Raw genomic sequence first — 20,379 nt, forward strand, 5'->3', positions numbered from 1 at the left:
GGTCCATGAACTCGTTTTCAAATTAAATCAGGTTGAACGATAAAAATCAGTCGAAAAATGCATCTTTTCCCGATATGTCACAGTTTGACGTCGCGAAAATAACATTTTACGTTAGCAACGTCATTACCTCCCCTGAAACTGTATCGTATGCCCTTAAATTTGTAGTCTGCTACAAGTAGGATTTATTGTGCCATATTCAAATACATACACATTACAGTTCATCTATATAGTTTTAAAATGACTGCATCCATAAATGTAGTCATATATTATCTGTTAACAAAGCTCTGTTCATTAAAGGTTTTGATTTTGTAAATATTGCTGGTATATTTAACGACCATTCTGTTAAAGAACTAATTCCTGAATATTTTGACAATACTGAGCTCTCTCTTATTTGTTATATTTACAATTGTGTAAAGATGTTAATATCAGTGAAAATACACCTACTTCATGTAATTGTATTAATTCCACATACATTTGTGGACCCATTTCCCATGTTATAACAGGAGATCTTAACATCGTTCAAGACCGAGAGTTAAAATCATTCCTCAGTAAAGGACCTAAATATCGTCCCCCTTCAGTTATTATTTGGAATGAGTGTCGTGATATCATCCACGACTCACTCCGTACTTACTGTTTGAAATGGATAAAACGGGAAAAAGCTGACAACAAATCTTTGGACTTTTTTTCCAATTCAGTAATGAATATAGATGATATACGTATTCAACATTTTAAAGAACATTATATTATTAACAATAACCACAATAAACCTATTTCTTGTATCAAACATAAACTAAAAGAACTAGCCAAGGAATTTGTCTCAGGGGCTGATCCAGGATTTTCAGTTAGGCGGGCGCAAAGGTATATTTTCGCCGAGCGGAGCGAGTCGAAAAATTTTAGGTAAAATTATTGAAATATTCTTCTAAAGGGATGAAATGTAGATATCTCGAACTATTGTGTGGTAAAATTAGCATGAAATTAAAGTTTCAAGCTGAAACCGCCTTAATCCACACCTGGCAACAATCTACAGATAGACGGGCGCACAGACGGACGCAAAGTGAGACGAGACAGATCACAATTGCTCACCTGACCGGTATATTTTGCAAACGAAAATTTCTACTTTTACCAGCTATTTTTAATTGTCCTTTCATAATATTGTTTTCTATTTTTTTTTGGATTTTCGGAGATAGTGCCAGACTTAACTGTGTTCGCCACGAACAACTAAAATCAGAATGAGATGCATTTACGCAGTTATGTTTATTTTCTTGGGATGCCAAACATGTAATACGGTACAGAATTCAGCTAAATATTTAGGTTGCAAGTGAGACACAGATATAGACACAGAGATACAAATTAATAAACTAACCTTTCGCTTGAAACAGTATTTTTTTATCTTTTATTACGGATATTATGAAAGAATCTCACCTGCCGATTGATTTCTTGACCGTGTCATGATGAAATCGTTAAAGTGAGTAAGGGATATTTTGGAACTTCGATTATCAAAGAAATTGATTATAAAAACTGGAAATACATTGTAACAATTGTTTTTGACTTTAACTGCTAAAACCTATTATATTTGTCATCAAACGCAGCTCCTCGTTTGACACCTTTCTTTGAAATAATTTATAGAACTTAAATAAAGCGTAGGTCAGTTGATTAATAAATTAATCACGTTGATTCTGTTAAACCGACTGTTTAATATACTTTGAATGTTAAAAAAAGATGGAATGGTCTCTTCTAATACTTAAACATGTTTTGAAGTCAACCCATGCTTTGCAAATTTTAGGGGGGGGGGGGGGGGCGCCCGCCCGCCCGCCACGCCCTCGCCTAAATCCGCCCCTGTGTTTTTGTCCCGGCCGATAAAGCTGCTAATATTATTATGATTGTTTGACGTAAATTTTACATTGAGGTTCTGGAAAAAGAAATAACCAATTCACCAACATTCCAACTGACTCCATTTTCAGAAAACGACATCTGTAACAAACATAAACTTTTAGCTTCCGCTTTACAAGCAGAACCAAATACAATGAAAGTCCCAACTATGTATTGGCTTCCGAAGCTCCACAAAACACCTTACAAATATAAATTTATTTTGTCCTAAGCCCTTGTTCCACAACTAAAATGTCGATTCTTCTTACCAGTAAACTTGGTACAATAAAAAACCTGATAATAAATTGTTCAAATAAGGCTTTCGAAAATAGTGGGAGTGTCAGGAACTCGTTGGAAGTACTTGATAAATTGCATGCTTACATTGGTGATTTTGAATCGGTTCAAAGTTTTGATTTTTCTACCCTGTATACCACATTGCATCACATTCTCATTAAGAAAAAAAATCACCCACCTAATTAAATGGACATTTAAAAAGTCAGAATATGAATATATATGTTCAAACTCTTTTAGGTATTTTTTTAGTAGCAATAAACAAAAAAAACTATGGACATGCTTTGATACTATATATGCCCTTGATTTTTTACTAGATAACATTTTTGTTCGCTTTGGAGATTCCGTATATCGTCAGGTTATCGGAATTCCAATGGGGACTTACTGTGCACCACTTATTGCGGACCTGTTTTTGTATTGCTATGAGTTACAATTTATGACAAAAATCAGCAAAGACCCATCGAAACAACAATAAACAAATTTAATAATACTTTTAGATATTTGGATGACATTTTGGCTCTCAATAATGACGACTTCATTATGTATACTAAAGAAATTTATCCTGTTGAACTTACTTTAAATAAAGCTAATACTAACAATGACCACTGCCCTTTCCTCGATCTTGATATCTATATCACTAACGGAAAGCTTAATACTAAAAATTATGATTAAAGAGATGATTTTTCATTTCCTATCGTTAATTATCCATTTTTAGATGGTGACGTTCCCTTGTCACCATCTTACGGTGTGTATATATATCAACTTGTACGATTCGCTCGTGTATGTAACAATGTTTTAGATTTTAACGAGAGAAATTTATGTGTATTACTGAAAAATTATTACACCAGGGTTTTCGATATCACAAACTAGTCAAAACATTTACTAAATTTTATCATCGGTATAAGGACATCATTCGTAAATATAGCTCAACATGCAGACTTCTTATACGTTTAGGTATTTCGCATCCATTTTTTTATGGAAATATTCTTTATAAAGTACAAAAATGTCAGTATTTACCGCAGAAACTAACAAAACCTTTAAATAGACTTATTAAGAAGGGATATAGTTACGATACTGTTGTCAGGTCATTAAAGATTGCATATTTTGGCGTTAATATTGATTCACTTATAGGGTCTTTGCATCGGAACTAAATACATTTATTCAAAAACCAGTTGTTGGCATGACACGGGTTATGTTCTTCGCATATATGTTATGATGGTATGATAATAAACCCCTAACGGGAAGGATTGTGCCTGATATTCATATGATGAAATCATAATCTTTCAATCAGTTTAATTGAAGTCTGGAGCTGACATGTCAGTTAACTGCTAGTAGTCTGTTGTTATTAATGTATAATTGTCATTTTGTTTATTTTCTTTGGTTACATCTTCTGACATCAGATTCGGACTTCTCTTGAATTGTATTTTAAATGTACGTATTGTTATGCGTTTACTTTTCTACATTGGCTAGAGGTATATGGGGAGGGTTGAGATATCATAAACACGTTTAACCCCGCAACATTTTTGCGTCTGTCCCAAGTCAGGAGCCTCTGGTCTTTGTTGTGTTATTTTCATTTTAGTTTCTTGTGTACAATTTGGAAATTAGTATGGCGTTCATTATCACTGAACTAGTATATATTTGTTTAGGGGCAAGCTGAGGGACGCCTCCGGGTGCGGGAATTTTTCGTTACATTGAAGACCTGTTGATGACCTTCTGCTGTTGTTTTTTGTACCGGTCAGGTTGTTGTCTCTTTGATACATTCCCCATTTCCATTCTCAATTTTATATACTAAGAAATGAGTGCACAAAAATGTTGTACGATAGGATTCAGTTGGCATAACATAGACATAGCTTCGCCATCGGTATTGCTTATGGAAATAACCATTCGAATGAATGTTTCTTTCTTTTTTTTTGCGTTCTTCAATTGTTTTACTAACATATCTTAAGCTTTGTCGACTGAGTCTACAATGGAAACAATAAATATGGCGGCCATTAAACAGACAAGAGAAAGAAATATTTTATTCTTTATAAACAGTTCAAAGTCTTATTTCAGTGGTGTTATATGGCTTTTGTTCTTTGACTGCTCCACGCAATACTGAACAAGAAACTCTCATGAGCCTGTTAAGCACCATTTTAAACAGGAAAAGGATACGATTTACAACTTCCGTGTTTTTGTACTAATCGTATCATGCACTTCGTATAGTTAAACTGTTGTAAATAAAACACATGATAAAGTGCATGTTGAAATACATCAAATTATTCTTAAATATTCAAATGCATATTTGTATTGCCTTGAAGTTAATCGCAATCGAGTGGTTCCCCTTTTCATCTCACCCTAAAGTGTTGCGAACTGTGTGTCGGTGGATTGCATTGGTATCCGTGGTGAGAGAAAAATACAAGCTTTTAATATCGTTGATATTTGTGCTAATTGTGCAATTTTTCTTATACATACTTACGCATCTCACGAGCCGTCTGATCGACCACTGACATGCATATAGCATTCTCAAGTAAATTGTGGACAACAACTTGGCTTGCCGAGTTCAACTGTAGAACGTGCATTTACAATGAACATTGTATGAAATTACTGTTGAACATTCTGTACATGCAGCTCATTTATTAATCATACAATTGTGAATTTGTTTGATTTTATTTTGTGTATTGCTTGCTCTTTACTTTCCTATTAATCGATTCTGGGCGACCCCAATACTTGAAGTTCATAATTTTTTAATGTTTTAAAACCACTCGTTACTACATTAACGTACGAGCATTAGCCTTTCAAAAAGGGCTAGTCGAATCTTAGCTGATGAAAATGGAAAGTGCTCTCGCTTTGCAGATTAATTCATTTACTAGAATAGCCACGTGCATCAATCAACAAATTTTACCACAAACGTGAGGTCACACGTTATGAAGTAGTATATATCGTTTAACGTTGTTGTTTACGAAATATAGAAGATTCGACTATTTATAGATAAAAGTTACCTGTGAATGATTAATGACCAGGCAAAATCTAATTGCTAAAATAGAGAGAACAAATACAGTACTCTACGGGATTGAAGGACATTTACTAGATTTGGATTGTCCTAACCAATCAATAAACTTTGATTATTCACGTCTCGTAAATATCTTCCAATCAGGTAGCAAGAAAAATTCACGCACTAACTGTCCACCGTTCAATTCTTTATCGACTCCTAGGAGTCGATAACTAAGAGTCGATAATTATTTGAATTACAAAATGGCGATATGAAACGAAAATTCTAGGGCTGCATTGCCTGGTAAAGGGTACAATTTGTACGATTTATTAGAAAACACTCAGGCACATATAAACGTGTAACATGAGGTCAAATATTTAATACAGTATATGCAAACAACATGAAAGAAGTATGATTAAACATATCTAAATCAATATATACAGCACTTTATAATCAAACAGTGTGAAAGATTATATAAAAAAAACCAAACAACATATATGGATTGATATGACATAAATCAGAGAAACACATTAACTTTTCTGATGAACGATGATAGCTTTTTGTATAGTTCAGTATTACAATAAGAGAGTAAATCTTCAAACTTGATATTGCTCGGGTGAAGCTGCTGTGCAGTACATAGGTATGTATTTGTTTCTTAATAATACACGTCTTGAGTAAAAATCCCTGGCTTTGTGAAATATATTACGCTTTATCTTACAGTCAGTATTAAACCACGGTTTATTATCTCTTCGTTTTTCTTGCTTTCCTTTTCTCGGACCAAAGACAGAAGATGTGGTATTCATCAATGAGCTTCCAATATCATGCAGTATACCGTTAATTTGTTCAGGCGTGACATCAGCGATATTTACATGATCGAGTACACCGTTCACCTGTTGTAATCATCACTAAGCTGTCAGAGCATCTGTTCAAACTCGGGTGTCTTTTGTAGAGGGTTCAATTTGATGTAAGTATTACCTTTATTTTTATTTTGTTCTGTCTTTAGTGCGACTGGAGGTGCACTGTCAATCGAAAAATGTAATCAACAATACACATCAGAGAACATGGAATTGAATTCAATTACTTCAAAATCTACAATTTCATCAAATATTAAAATGCGGATATACAATTAAATAATCAACAAGGCTTGCATCTTTGCAAGAAGTTTTACCAATACATTTGTTTTGAAATACGAAGACGACCATTTGCAATACAAATTGAACACCATTTACATAGTTCCACAAGTGTTTTACCATATTTATTGACACGTGTATTGCCTAAACTGAATCTTTCAGTAGGAATACCTTTTCCTGTCATACGATTATATAACATAAATTTTTGATCGTTTGTCACTTCATTGTCAATGTCTTTCATACCCGTAGCCAGGGGGTGTCCGAACCCCCCCTTGAAAACAAATTAGCACTGTTTAAGTCTATGTTCTGTTCGAATTGTGACTGTTAAAGTCGAGTTTGTGAGTCCAACGAACCCCCTCTTGGAAATTCCTGGCTACGGGCCTGTCTTTAATCTCAAAAAAGTGTTCATCTATTTTAACAATGTCACTTAATTTTCTGGTTCTTGAATTAAAATCGCCAACCAAAGCAACTTTTTCAGTATTTTTTTAAAATTTTAACAGTTTTCTTCCACTTCGGTGAAGGCTTCATCTGATGAGTATTTCAGTAGAAAATTCAGGTGGAATATATAAACAACCAAGTAAAACAGAAGAGTTTAAATTATAAATTTGTGTAGGGTCTTTAAAATTTCAATCCATAGAACAAATTCCGACTCAGATTTAAAAAAAATCAAAAATGTTGACAATCTTTTTTTTTTTTAAATATAACAAGTGTGGACACAGATGAGTGTGGATAGTATGTTTTGATGTTTGACAGTGTCTTATGACAAAAGGAGTTCTATGTTTTTTCCTATATAGTGTTATTAACTGTGTTGCATGGTGACAACTAATCTGAGTATTAGGAGTGTTATTTAAAAAAAAATGTTTAAGACGGGCATGATTACATTACATTACATTATTATAGAATATGTTCTACATCTTTGATTTTGGATACATTTTGAAGCCAGGAGAGCAACACATTATTAAAGGTTCTTTTTTCAAGTGTTTTTTTTTTTTTTTTTTTTTTTTTTTTTATCTAAATGGGAGATGATATTAAGTTTTCAGAACATGATATAAGGAGCCTGTAATTCAGTGGTTGTCGTTTGTTTAATATGTGTTACGTATTAGTTTTTTGTTTATTTTTTCAAAAATAAAGCCATTAGTTTTTCTCGTTTGAATTGTTTTACATTGTCATTTCGAGGCCGTTTATAGCTGATTATGCGGTATTGGCTTTGCTTATTGTTTATGGCCGTACGGTGACCTGTAGTTGTTAATTTCTGTGTCGATTTGGTCTCTTGTGGAGAATTGTCTCATTGGCAATCATACCACCTTTTTTTTTTATATGTATTTGCTTACTATTGGTATGGTTCTATTTATACTACTTTGTGGTGGATCGTCAGTATCATTAGGTATTTTTTTAGGGTTAAAATGTCGATTTGTTCCTCAGATTAGAATACATTTATTGGTTTTTAGTAATGACAATGTCTGACATGATGCTTGGGGATATATGATCTAGGAAATAAACTTATGTGCTGATTTATATCAATTCTTTGATTATATCTCCTCTCCAAAGCTGGTCCAAGCAAAGAAACTTTTGACCAATATGAAAATGATTTCACCAAAAGAAACTTTTTGAGCATGCTTCTAAGACTCATAACTGCTCCAAAAGTAATCTGATAGAATTTCAAGCATGTCAAGCCAATATTACCAACATCTACTAAATTAGTCTTAATATGTCTAAATATCTAAAGTCATACTATTCAAAAGGTATGCAAAATTATTCCTTTTCATTTTTAGCTCACCTGGCCCGAAAGGCCAAGTGAGCTTTTCTCATCACTTTGCGTCCGTCGTCCGTCGTCGTCGTCGTCGTCGTCTGTTAACTTTTACAAAAATCTTCTCCTCTGAAACTACTGGGTTAAATTTAACCAAACTTGGCCACTATCATTATTGGGGTATCTTGTTTAAAAATGTGCCCGGTAACCCGGCTGACCAACCAAGATGGCCGCCATGGCTAAAAATAGAACATAGGGGTAAAATGCAGTTTTTGGCTTATAACTAAAAAACCAAAGCATTTAGAGCAAATCTGACACGAAGTTAAATTGTTAATCAGGTCAAGATCTCTCTGCCCTGAAATTTTCAGATAGATCGGACTACTCGTTCTTGGGTTGCTGTCCTTGAATTGGTAATTTTAAGGAAATTTTGCTGTTTTTGGTTATTATCTTGAATATTATTATAGATAAAGATAAACTTCAAACAACAATAATGTTCAGCAAAGTAAGATTTACAAATAAGTCGACATGACCGAAATGGTCACTTGACCCCTTTAGGAGTTATTGCCCTTTATAGTAAATTTTTAACCATTTTTCGTAAATCTTAGTAATCTTTTACAAAAATCTTCTTCTCTGAAACTACTGGGCCAAATTAATCCAAACTTGGCCACTATCATCTTTATGATATCTAGTTTAAAAATGTGTCCGGTGACCCGGCCATCCAACTAAGATGGCCGCCACAGCTAAAAATAGAACACAGGGGTAAAATGCAGATTTTGGCTTATAACTCAAAAACCAAAGCATTTAGAGCAAATCTGACTTGGGGCAATATTTTATCAGGTCAACATCTATCTGCCCTGAAATTGCCAGATGGAGCGAACAACCCGTTGCTAGGTTGCTGCCCCTGAATTGGTAATTTTTATGAAGTTTTGCCGTTTTTTATTATCTTGAATGTTATTATAGATAGCGATAAACTGTAAACAGCAATAATGTACAGCAAAGTTAAAGACCTAAAAATAAGTCAACATGATCAACATGGTCAATTGACCCCCTAAGGAGTAATTGTCTTTATAGTAAATTTTTACTAACAATTTTATATAAAATTTGTAAATTTGTAAATTTTTACTAACATTTTCCTTTGTAAGCAGCAAGAATGTTCAGTAAAGTAAGATGTACAAACACATCACCATCACCAATACACAATTTTGTCACGAATCCATCTGTGTCCTTTGTTATTATGCACATAGACCAAGGTGAGCGACACAGGTTCTTTAGAGCCTCTAGTTCAATTTAAAATGTATTACTTAATCTTTTTCGAAATAAATTAATATATTCTGTAATCCCATGCCATTTTATAAAAAAACCTCGATCAACATTTCTCTACGAAAAATCGGAGTAGATCACATATTTACAATATTGAAAGAAAAATACTAATAATGTTAATATCGTTTTGAACAATTGGTTTATTTGATGTTAAATTTTTTTTCCACATATAATTTTTAGCTGAACATTGCAAAAAATATTTCCTTATTTTTAAGCAGATTAATTAAAGTGTATGTATCCTTTTTAAAGATTAAGAATTGAACTAAGCCACGGATGCTCTTCTAGATTTAGATTTTTAATCTGTATATATTTGAATCCCCTTAACCGATTTTTGTCCAGTTTGATTCAAGGCGTGATACTCGGGCGTGATAAGACAGTCACAGGCGGGGGATTTCAAGTTGAAACAATAGTTGAAATAAGGTATTTGTATTATTACATATTTATATAATATTATTTTGGAGGAAAATAGTTATAGAACTGCAATCAGCAAATTTGTTACGTATACATGATATTTGTATCAGCAAATCAGATAATCCATTTTATCCATAAATCGTTAATATCAACGCTAGATATTATACCTCATTCTTGGGAATAGTGCCATCATATTTATGGTTCAATCTAATACATTTTAAGATAACAAAATGCGTTGCTTTAAAATACGATCAAATAACACTTGACTATAAAATTAACCTTTACTACGTCTATCACTAGTGCATTATCAGTCTATGTGTCAAAGCACGATTTTTTTTTTATAAATAAGATGAAATAATTTTATTTAAATCCAGTTTTTTTCTTACAAGCCGTTTTAAAAAAATAATTAAAAATGGCTTATTCACACATGTGTTACTTAATTGACACTGGATGTACACACAAAATAAAATCTAAACCAATATATATAAATTTGTGTAAGTTGAAACGATAGAAAGCTGAATATAAAGATATTCGTTTGAGTTAAATCTACTGTGTCTAAAGTTCTCCAGAAAAAAATGTTTTGATTCGATTACATCTAACTTGCATTACAGTGACGAATGACTTTCAAATATAGATACAATTTACGATGTCTGTTTATCTATTTGTTGTTATATGAAATTGTAGAATATAAGTGATGTATTTTATTCTATTTAACCGTCCGAGATAATACTGAAAAAATGCAAAAACTAAAGATAAAATCGATACCAAGTAAATTACACCTAAAAGTCCTCCTGATATTTTTGATTATTATTTATAAAACATATATGAATTATATTCAAAAGTTCGAAGACGACTCCTAATTCGTACTTTGGTTGATACCGGTAGCAAACCGTGAAACATCTGATAAGGGATTCTGCGGGTGGCAAAATAAGAAAATCGCTCCAGACACAGCAACCCAAAAGTAAACCTATACTAGAAGTGTAAGTAAAGATTACTGCATGGCATTTTTCATTTCAGACCCTTTATCGCCCCGAGAGCCGCAGGCTCGACGGCAGATATCATGAACGAGGGCCGATTAGGGGTCTGATATTAAAAATGCCATGTAATGATCTTTAAATCATATACTTCAACAGAAGAAATACAGAAAAGAACCATTTGAATTTCAACGTCTGCCATGTTTTCTAAACGAATTTCCAGAAATGCATGAAGTTGCATGCGATAAAAGTCACGGAAAATAACGGAAAGGCATGTGATAACATATCCGAATCAGTCAATAAAGTTTCGATTATCAGCCCGCCGAGAAAATTGTTAGGAATCTGATAAATAAACAAAGTAATCCTTTCGTAACCGTTACATATTTTTTATTTTTTAATGTTATCGGACTGTTAAATTTAAGTAATATTTGATACAAGTATATTATAAATTTCATTATTCACACATGTGTTACTTGAAAATGCATATACATACAAAATCAAATCAAAAACAAATTCATATTTGTGTAAGGAAGTTGAAACGATAGAAATCAATATGCAGATATTCATTTGAGTACTAACTATACTATCATTAATCAACAGGTAAATTACTTGTAGACTGTCAATATGGTGTCCTATAAAATATCAGTTAAAACTGGTGACAAAAAGGGAGCTGGGACCGATGCCAATGTATATATAATACTGCATGGAAAAGGTCCTCAGACAAGCAAGTACAACCTTGATACGTTCTTTAAAAATGATTTTGAAGAAGGCAGTATTGATGACTATACAGTTGATTCTGAGGTCAACATACCCGAAGTTCAAAGAATCGAGCTATGGCGAGACAATTATGGTTTACTCAGCAACTGGTATTTAGATTGGATCGAGGTAACCAATGTGGAATCTGGCATCACGTCTATATTCCCTGCAATGAAGTGGATCAAGGCAGACTACCATTACCTTTTTAACCACATAGACACATGCCTGCCACAAGATGATCCTTTCAAACAAAAGAGAGCTCTTGAATTACAGACTATAAAGAAAGACTATCAGTTACAAGTGAAAGTGCCTGGACTACCTGCCCAGGTAAATGTAACATTTGCATAATTATTTGACTTGCCAATTTGATATAAAACTTATTTGAAAAGATGGTTGACATATATACGATTAACAAACACGAATCGATTAGATGTATTTGTGTAGTTATTGAGGATGTTAAAACATAATGATGCATTGTCAATTATTTGCGCTTTATAGATGAGAACACGCGAACGGCTATGTTTTAAAAGGCCCATCAGAAGACAACTGCAACATCAAATAAATTTCTAAATACTATTAAAGCGAAGTCTAACACAAATTAATAATATCAGAACATAGGTCGACTTAAGAACAATATCAATTCGGAACCCAACTTGCAAGCATTGCTTTAGATTAAAAACAGCTTCATTTATTCAAGTTTAATATCAAAGTAACACATCGGGTATGCCAATCCAAACAAATAGCGTAAGAATCATAATCACAAGGAGCAACTAATGAAAAGTTTGTAACGGTGGTCAAATAAAATATTGATCCGATTTCCGCGAAGGAACTATGCTCCGTGAGAATCGGATCCAGATTTTACCTCTGCACCGTTACAAACTTTTATTAATTGCTCCTCGGGAATCGAATTCATCCGGAGATTGCGGATCGGGATTCTCGGCGTGATAACTGAATTACCATTTAAAATAGCATCAATTGTTGTATGTTCGTTATAATAGAACTCAAATCCTTTGGTTAGATAATTTACAGAAAATAGTTATAAATCGACTGCCATCTCTTCCTACATTATACAAGCATTCTTTCTACTCGGGTGTTAGCTGCCGGCGCCGCAGAGCTCCAGATAAGCTGCGTATTTGCGTGATCACGCAATATAAATAATAGAAAACCCAATGCAATTGTCCATTGAAGGGTTCAACAACCCAATTAAGTCAACGGAAAACCCAATTATATGCCAAAACCATGAGTTCTCAACCCTTTTATTGGCTACCATTTGTGTTATTAATCCTTATCTGTTTACAGTCGTCGCGTAAACTATTTTTATTATCGACTCCTAGGAGTCGATATTAAGAATTGAACGATGCACAGTGAGTGCGTGAATTTTTCTTGCTACCTGATTGGAAGATATTACGAGACGTGAATAATCAAAATTTATTGATTGGTTAGGACAATCCAAACCTAGTAAATGTCCTTCAATCCCGTAGAGTATCGGATTTGTCCTCTCTATATTAGCAATTTGATTTTGCCTGGTCATTAATCATGCATATTCGTGATATTGGTACACAGGTAACTTTTATCTATAAATTGTCGAATCGTCTTGAGTTTCGTAAACAACAACGTTAAACGATATACACTACTTCATAACGTGTGACCTCACGTGTGTGGTAAAATTTGTTGATTGATGCACGTGGCTATTCTAGTAAATGAATTAATCTACAAAGCGAGAGCACTTTCCATTTTCATCAGCTAAGAGTCGACTATAGCCCTTTTTGAAAGGCTAATGCTTGTAATATTTATAATTGGGGGAAATTTCCTGTCGTTCTAATAATAGATCCCTGCATCAAGTAGCTGAAATGGGTCCCTGTTTGAGTTTTCCGTTGCTCAATTTTTGTAAATATTTCGATCTTCTCGGTGTTTATCCAATTAGCGTGTGTCATGTAGTCATATTTTTTTCGCATTGCTCGGGATTTTTCATAACATACATCGAATTAAAACGAAAGTGAATGTCCGGTTAAAATATTGAATAGAAGCAGGTTTTCGACTTATTTTGGAAAACTGAGGGAAAGTTATAATGATATCATTATGATAATGACTCAGCCAGTGTCTTTAGGAAGCGTCCATCGAACGCACAGGCGTGTGTGCGTACCATAACGAAAACATTGCTAAGAAACACGGGGTTTCATCAACTCATTGAAAAACGAATTCAGTTTGAAAAAGTGAAAGGTCCAATTATGAAATGATAAAGCATCAGAAATCAAAAGTTCTAATAAAAGACAACTAAACCCAGATTTATGTAAATTGAATAAAAGAAAATCATTCAAGTATAATTAGAGTTTATATACTATTTTTTATCCATTTTACGGTTAATTAATGAATACACACACCATGCACACAGTCACTGATCAGGCACTGGTCTCAGAATTTATTATATAAAGGTATAAGACGAGTGTCTGTGAATACACATATCCTTTTTTGTGAGAAAATACAAAACTGGCAAAAGGTTTGAAACGGGACACAAATTAAACCTACAATTGCTCCTCAGTGAATAAACCAAATAAAACAGCTAGCAAATAACCCTAACCATAACCCTAAACCAAATAAAAGAGCTAAACAAAGACAGAAACATATTAATTTAAGATGGAAAAAAATTGGGGTTGATATTGCCTAAATATTCAATATTGTGTCGATGAAAAAAACCAATACATTAAGGAGCTTGGTGGTGAAAAACCCAATTTGGTATTAACCTGAGGGGTGAATGGCAATTAAAAAACTTTATCACCCAATTATATAAGAAAATGGTAAAAACCCCAATTTATGAATTCTTATCTGGAGCTCTGTAGCTGCGGAACCGTAGCTCATAGGTCCTTATGTTATTTTTTGACTATTTGCGGACCATAGCAAATAGTCAAAAAATAACATAAGGACTTATGAGCTACGGTTCCGCAGCTACGCGGGTGTTACCAGATTTAGAATGCATTTCATTTGATTTATATCTGATTAGTAGTCTCAGTTTATATGCAAGACAAAATATGAGTCGAATGTATTATGGTAACAAAATGTTTTTTTTTTGTTTTTTTTTTATATATATATCTATCAGTATCAATTGTTTGACGCATTCATTTAAAAAGATGATGAAAGCGTCAAATTCAAATGTAAGAATAAAGGAAATTACAATGACAATCAATTTATTGAACACGTCCAAGATCAACCCAGTCATTAGCTAACAGTTGAAGGTATAAGATGATCAAATTGTGAGCGTAAAATACATTCAATATAGAAGTATAACAAATTCACATAAACCTTGCTTTAAAAACAAAACCTTTCTGTACATAGTTCTAGAAATAAGTACTGCTCTGAATACCAACCATTCTTATAGCGATCAAAAGGTTAAAACAACATTATGACCTCTGAATTAGTTACACTCATTGAAGTTGCCAACGGTAATGGAACTTGAATATCATAGAGTACATATAATAGAATTTTAACATTATACAATTGTTTTTATATTTTTTGAACTGAAATTGTATCTATAGAACTAGGTTTTGTCATTGAAAGCATTTTTATTCAAACCTGCAATTTCAATGTTTTGTCCGATTCAAATGAGATCGCTTAAGAAATGAAATCCTTTGCACCAAAGATTATTGGAGCTCGCTTCTAAGTTTCAAAGTAGTTATCTTTTCAAAACAATAGTTTATTTTGATAAGAAATTAATAAAGGAATCCAAATGGCGAAAACATTTTATATGTCACCTTGCTTGTTTTCGAGATATGAGCCATTGAAATTTTGGCGGAAAAATATTCTCTCTTGACTTTTCATAGCTTTATCATTCACAAGTTAAAGTTCCCAAAAACTGTTAAAAAGTAATTGAATTTTATAAGACTTAGACCCCGTTCACACTAGGACATTTTTATCGATTATATACAGATGGCTTATCATTATACATGTCAAAGAATTCCAAAAAGAAAAATGGGGGTCACCGGGCAAAGAGTTTCAGAATAAACATTTATCATTAAAACAAATGGCTAAGTTTTTTTTTTTTATAGTTGAAAGTTGGGTATACCGTATAAACATCAAAACCGTCAAATATGACGATGTTCAGTTAGCTTATATAGTATCTCGGCATGTCCTTCTCAATGACAACGTGTTCATTAAAAATAATCTTCTTATTAATCAATTATGTTTAAGTTTAATTGTCTTTCTTTCCTTGTTATATTTTTACAATGAAAACAATGATTTAAAAATGTGCATTATACTGTTAAAAGAACATTTAATATTATATATGTGCGTTAATATCTAACAGGTTAAAGATTTACCAGATGATGAAAGTTTTTCATTTGATTATAAAGTGAGTATATTTATAAAAAATATAATATAAACGCTGCTTGCAAAAATGATCAGTTAAATTACGGTTTCGATGGGTACAATTTTGCATGTCTATGATCATTAGTGTTTTTTAAGAACGTTGCGATTTTATTGTTTAAGATTTTGTTTCCCCCCAATCATTTCTTTTATGTCTTTTGTGGTGCCTTATTGTTCTGATATGAATCTACAGAATTGATTTTATAGATCGTTTTTGACCATGTACTTAAAGAAGTCACGTCCCATTACAGCACTCTCTAGTGGGATCAATTGTTTATAATATTTTATTTTTATTTGACTATGTCAGATAAATTTCTATGTACCTTTTATATACATTTGTATCAATAGTTATCAAAGGTACCAGGATTAAAATTTAGTACGCCAGACGCGCGTTTCGTCTACATAAAATTCATCAGTGACGCTCATATCAAAATATTTATAAAGCCAAACAAGTAAAAGTTGAAGAGCATTGAGGATCCAAAGTTATCGAAAAATGTGCCTAATTCGGCTAAGGTAATCTATGCCTGGAATAAGAAAATCCTTAGTTTTTCGAAAAATTCAAAGTTAAGTTGACAATAGTTGTCATGTCTGTTTATCTTGATCACACATTGTGGTCACTAGTCAAAATGATGAAATTCTATATACAAAAATGTATACTGTCATACAAGTCAGAGGTTTTGATTGCTACACAACCAGGTTAAATCCAACATACATACATGCCTGTACCTTGTTTAGAATATGGCAGTTGTTTTCGAGCTTTTGATTTGGCCATTTGGTCAGGGATTTGCCATTTGGTCAGGGGTTTTGTGTTTTGAATTATCGTTCGATCTTACTGACACATAATGTGCGGCTTTTAATTCCGTCTACTGTTTTTCGAAAAACAAATGGTAATGACGTTATGCTGCGTTACATAACTTGAAGTTAATGACAAGGAAAACAAATTTGTTTGTGCTAGATACTACTCTTTTAACTGTTCATTTCACATCTGGACTATTATGTTCCTATGTTGTTAGTATGCATATTATTACATAGTTATATACTTATTTTATATCAATGCTTGCGTGTAGCAGAACAAAAGGTTTCACTGCCTTAGTATCATATATTAACTAAATGTCTTTGTCTTATACAATTAGATGCAAATCGGAAATCTTTTCAATAGTGATGTTAAAAGAAAGTTTGGACGTACTAACATCAAAATTCGTGTTTTCATTGATATCAGCTTGATTTTTTTTTTTTTTTTTTAATCTTTTTTGTCATTATAAGAAAAGAAAGTATGAAGAAACGTATCGAGTTTGATCAAGAACAGTTAATAACATTGAGTTTCATGTGGTACACATGAATAGTCTAATGTTCAATAATTAAAAGTCCTTTTAGGGTTTAACTAAGTTGCATAATTGTGTAAAAATATTATTCAAAAAAAGAATAGAAGTTAAAAAAAAAATGGATTTACATTTTTAAAAGATTATTATTTGAATGTTATGATTAGCTGATAATGTGATTTATAATTAAACAGTTCAACATTGGCATGAAGTTAAAGACATTTGCAGTAGAAAGTAAGAAGATAGTTATGGCCAATGGCTTGAACTGGAAGGATTTAGCTGACGTCAAGACTGTGTATATGCCAGTCTTCGGTGTTCCAGAGGTAACCTCCTATATTATTTTACCTTTCACCTCAATACACCATTCTATCATCCTATAATAAAGGCAACAGTAGTATTATACAGCTGTTCGAAAGTAATAAATCGATTGAGATAAAACAAATCCGGTTTACAAACTAAAACTGAGGTAAACACATCAAAAGAGGAAACCTAAATTTGTCTGTTTTGTATTCTTTTAAACGATCAAATGATTTGATTGTCATGTGCGAGCACAACACGTGTTTCGTGCATAAACTTCATCAGGTTATGTTGTACGCATATCAACAGTTTGAAAAGCCAAGAGTAAAACATTAGAGAGTACACATTTTGACTTTATGGGTCTTATAAACTGTTGTTGTTGCTTTACGTTATCGGCCATGGAATTTTCACTGGTAAAGACAGAATTAAAGCCTTGTAACGGCCACAAACAAAATATTTTAGAATTGTAAAGTTTCTGTAACGACCAAAGAGTCTGCACTCTCTGCACGGGATAGAAAGATTATAATGATAAACATAATTATACTATTTTGTATATAAGTTAATTTATAAAAGTGCATTGAATTAACTTTTGTAACATATTGAACATACACTTAATAATAAGACAAAATTCATTACATGCAGCATTTTGTAAAAGGAGCATAGCGAACTAGTCAGAAAGGTTTCATATTTATCAAGTAGATGATATTTTATAATATTATTTGATGAAAATCTGACAATCAATTCATCCGTTTTTGATTTGACCATTCGGGTCAAACACAATGGCGTCGTGGAGTAGCCCAGCGTATTAAAGTTATTGCGGAAGAGACAAGCAAACATGTATGTATTTACATTAAAAATGTATCAATAAGAAAATTTATGAACAGCTGATAATAGTGACACAGCCAAAGGACAGACCGATAATAAATTTCTTCGAAGAAGGCTTTACAGGTTTTGCAATAATTTTTATCAAGTCCTCTGTTTCAGAATTCAGAATATTTCAATGACGACGCAGATTTTGGCCGACAGAGACTTGCAAGTTTGAACTCTTTACTTATCACCTTGTGTACAGCAATCCCAGAAAAGTATAACTCTTCAATTATTTTAAGAATGTAAATTTTGATAATAAAAACTAATATTTATAATTGTTGAACAAAGCAATTTAAATGTATTTTTAATTTGCATAAGATACTTATAACAATGGAAGGCCAAAATATTATTTTAACACTTCTGATTTTAAGGTAAGGGTATGCTCTCTACATGTCCAAGTCAAACAGGGCTGGAAATGAACATGAAGAAAATTAAAATCATGACGATAAAAGTAAACAAACCCGGGTCAGGTTTAATTACTAGATGGAAAACATTACCAATTGTTTACACCTTCCATTGTAATCCAAAAAAAGTGCCCCATGAAATTGTGTCCTGTAGAACATTATTTCACAGTTCATCTGTGAAATTTTGTTCATGGGACAGAATACCACATTTATAAACTATAAAATAGTGTCTCCCTAAGTGAAAAGTTGTCCCTAGTACTTGCACACAATTTCATGGATGTTTTATAAAGATATGCCACAAAGGACAATATTTCATAGTGTAGCTATTTTTTCTGTCCCTAAAGAAGGAAAATAATTTAGAAATCATTGAAATGTTTTAATCAATTAGTTATTAAATCAAAAAACGAAATTTAAATATAGACAACACAGACATGACAGATGTGTCTCGATACTAATATTATTCATGACATTATTGATCGTGTTAAAAAGGACAATTCAAAGATGTTAAATAAATTCATAGATTCCTATTGTATATTTAAAAATTATCATTTTTTGTTAAATATTATTTTTGGTATTAGACAAGACTTTTATGCAGTATGGACATGATATAATGATTTAACTATGAAAAATTGTCCAACGAAGGTCACAATAGAATCTTTTGTCAGGGGACACTTTTTCAAGGAAGTGGACAATATTTTATAATAAAATTATGTCCTGGACCAAATTTAATTGGTCATATCTGTGAAATCTGGTCCATGGGACATCATTTCATGGGGGACACTTTAATCCTACACAATCACATTAGCACTACTGTAACAACGGATGATGAAACGTTATCTAGTATTAAAAGAAGGCTACCTAAGGTAAGGTGAGCCCTTAATCTGTATATGGAAATCTGCAGGGCAATATATCGTCCGGACCAAACTCAAACTTAATAGCAGCTGTGATTTGCCTGTAATTTTGTGTGGATAAGCATGATGGAGAATGACCGACTAAGACAAAAACAAACTCTGTGTTCCGTACAAAAAGCCTCAGAAAAATTATGCGAATTTTTTATCAACAAAAAAAATCAAAACAGAACCTTTCACCAGATGCCAACAATAAGATACGGCAATTTCTATATTTAGAAGACGCTTGAGGTTGATTGGAACTTTCCTACGGAAAGCAAAAGAAGATATCACTAAGAAAGCACTTCAGCAGACTATAGAATGTCATGCTGGGTTCACACGTAATTCGAATTCGATTCGCGTTAACTAATTCGAGTTAGTTTAATTTGCATTCAATACGTTTAACGTCCTAACGTCAATTTTAATTCGAATTACAATGCGCGTCAAATTCGCTTTACTGTCCAAACGACATTTACTTTCAATACGTATTAACAAAAACGTATTTTTAATGCGATTCGAATTAAAAAAAAAGAGTGTGTGAACGTGATTAGCGAATTCCATTTGCATTCGATTCCAATTAAATTTTCTAATTAAATGTCCGTGTGAACGAGGCATAAAAGAAAGAGAGGACGGATTTTTTAATATCTTTATTATTGAATCAGGAATGACTCAAATTATCACGGAGTTAGCGTAAAATTACTTTGGAGTTTGGAAAGAGAAACTAAGTTTTAAGTGTGACGCAAACAACGTCAACGGTCATTTGCTTTAAGAAATTGAAATTGTAAA

At 32.7% G+C, this 20,379-nt stretch overlaps 1 protein-coding gene across 4 annotated transcripts in view; it reads left to right on the forward strand.

The window, feature by feature from the left end:
- The first annotated feature begins 6,024 nt into the window (after positions 1 to 6,024).
- The window catches only part of LOC134683286 (polyunsaturated fatty acid 5-lipoxygenase-like), a 28,295-nt gene continuing 13,940 nt past the window's right edge, over positions 6,025 to 20,379 (forward strand). The window contains exons 1-5 of one of the 4 annotated variants that reach the window (XM_063542489.1): positions 6,025 to 6,089; positions 11,308 to 11,790; positions 15,761 to 15,805; positions 17,333 to 17,461; positions 18,420 to 18,517. In XM_063542489.1, coding sequence (XP_063398559.1) covers positions 11,332 to 11,790; positions 15,761 to 15,805; positions 17,333 to 17,461; positions 18,420 to 18,517 — 731 coding nt within the window. In that variant the 5' untranslated portion in view covers positions 6,025 to 6,089; positions 11,308 to 11,331. Of the gene's footprint in view, positions 6,090 to 9,630; positions 9,743 to 11,307; positions 11,791 to 15,760; positions 15,806 to 17,332; positions 17,462 to 18,419; positions 18,518 to 20,379 lie in introns of those variants that run through there. The other 3 variants (XM_063542505.1, XM_063542497.1, XM_063542480.1) reach the window with 3 other exon arrangements.

This window comes from Mytilus trossulus, chromosome 1 (genome assembly GCF_036588685.1).
Source record: "Mytilus trossulus isolate FHL-02 chromosome 1, PNRI_Mtr1.1.1.hap1, whole genome shotgun sequence".
Classification (NCBI taxonomy): domain Eukaryota; kingdom Metazoa; phylum Mollusca; class Bivalvia; order Mytilida; family Mytilidae; genus Mytilus; species Mytilus trossulus.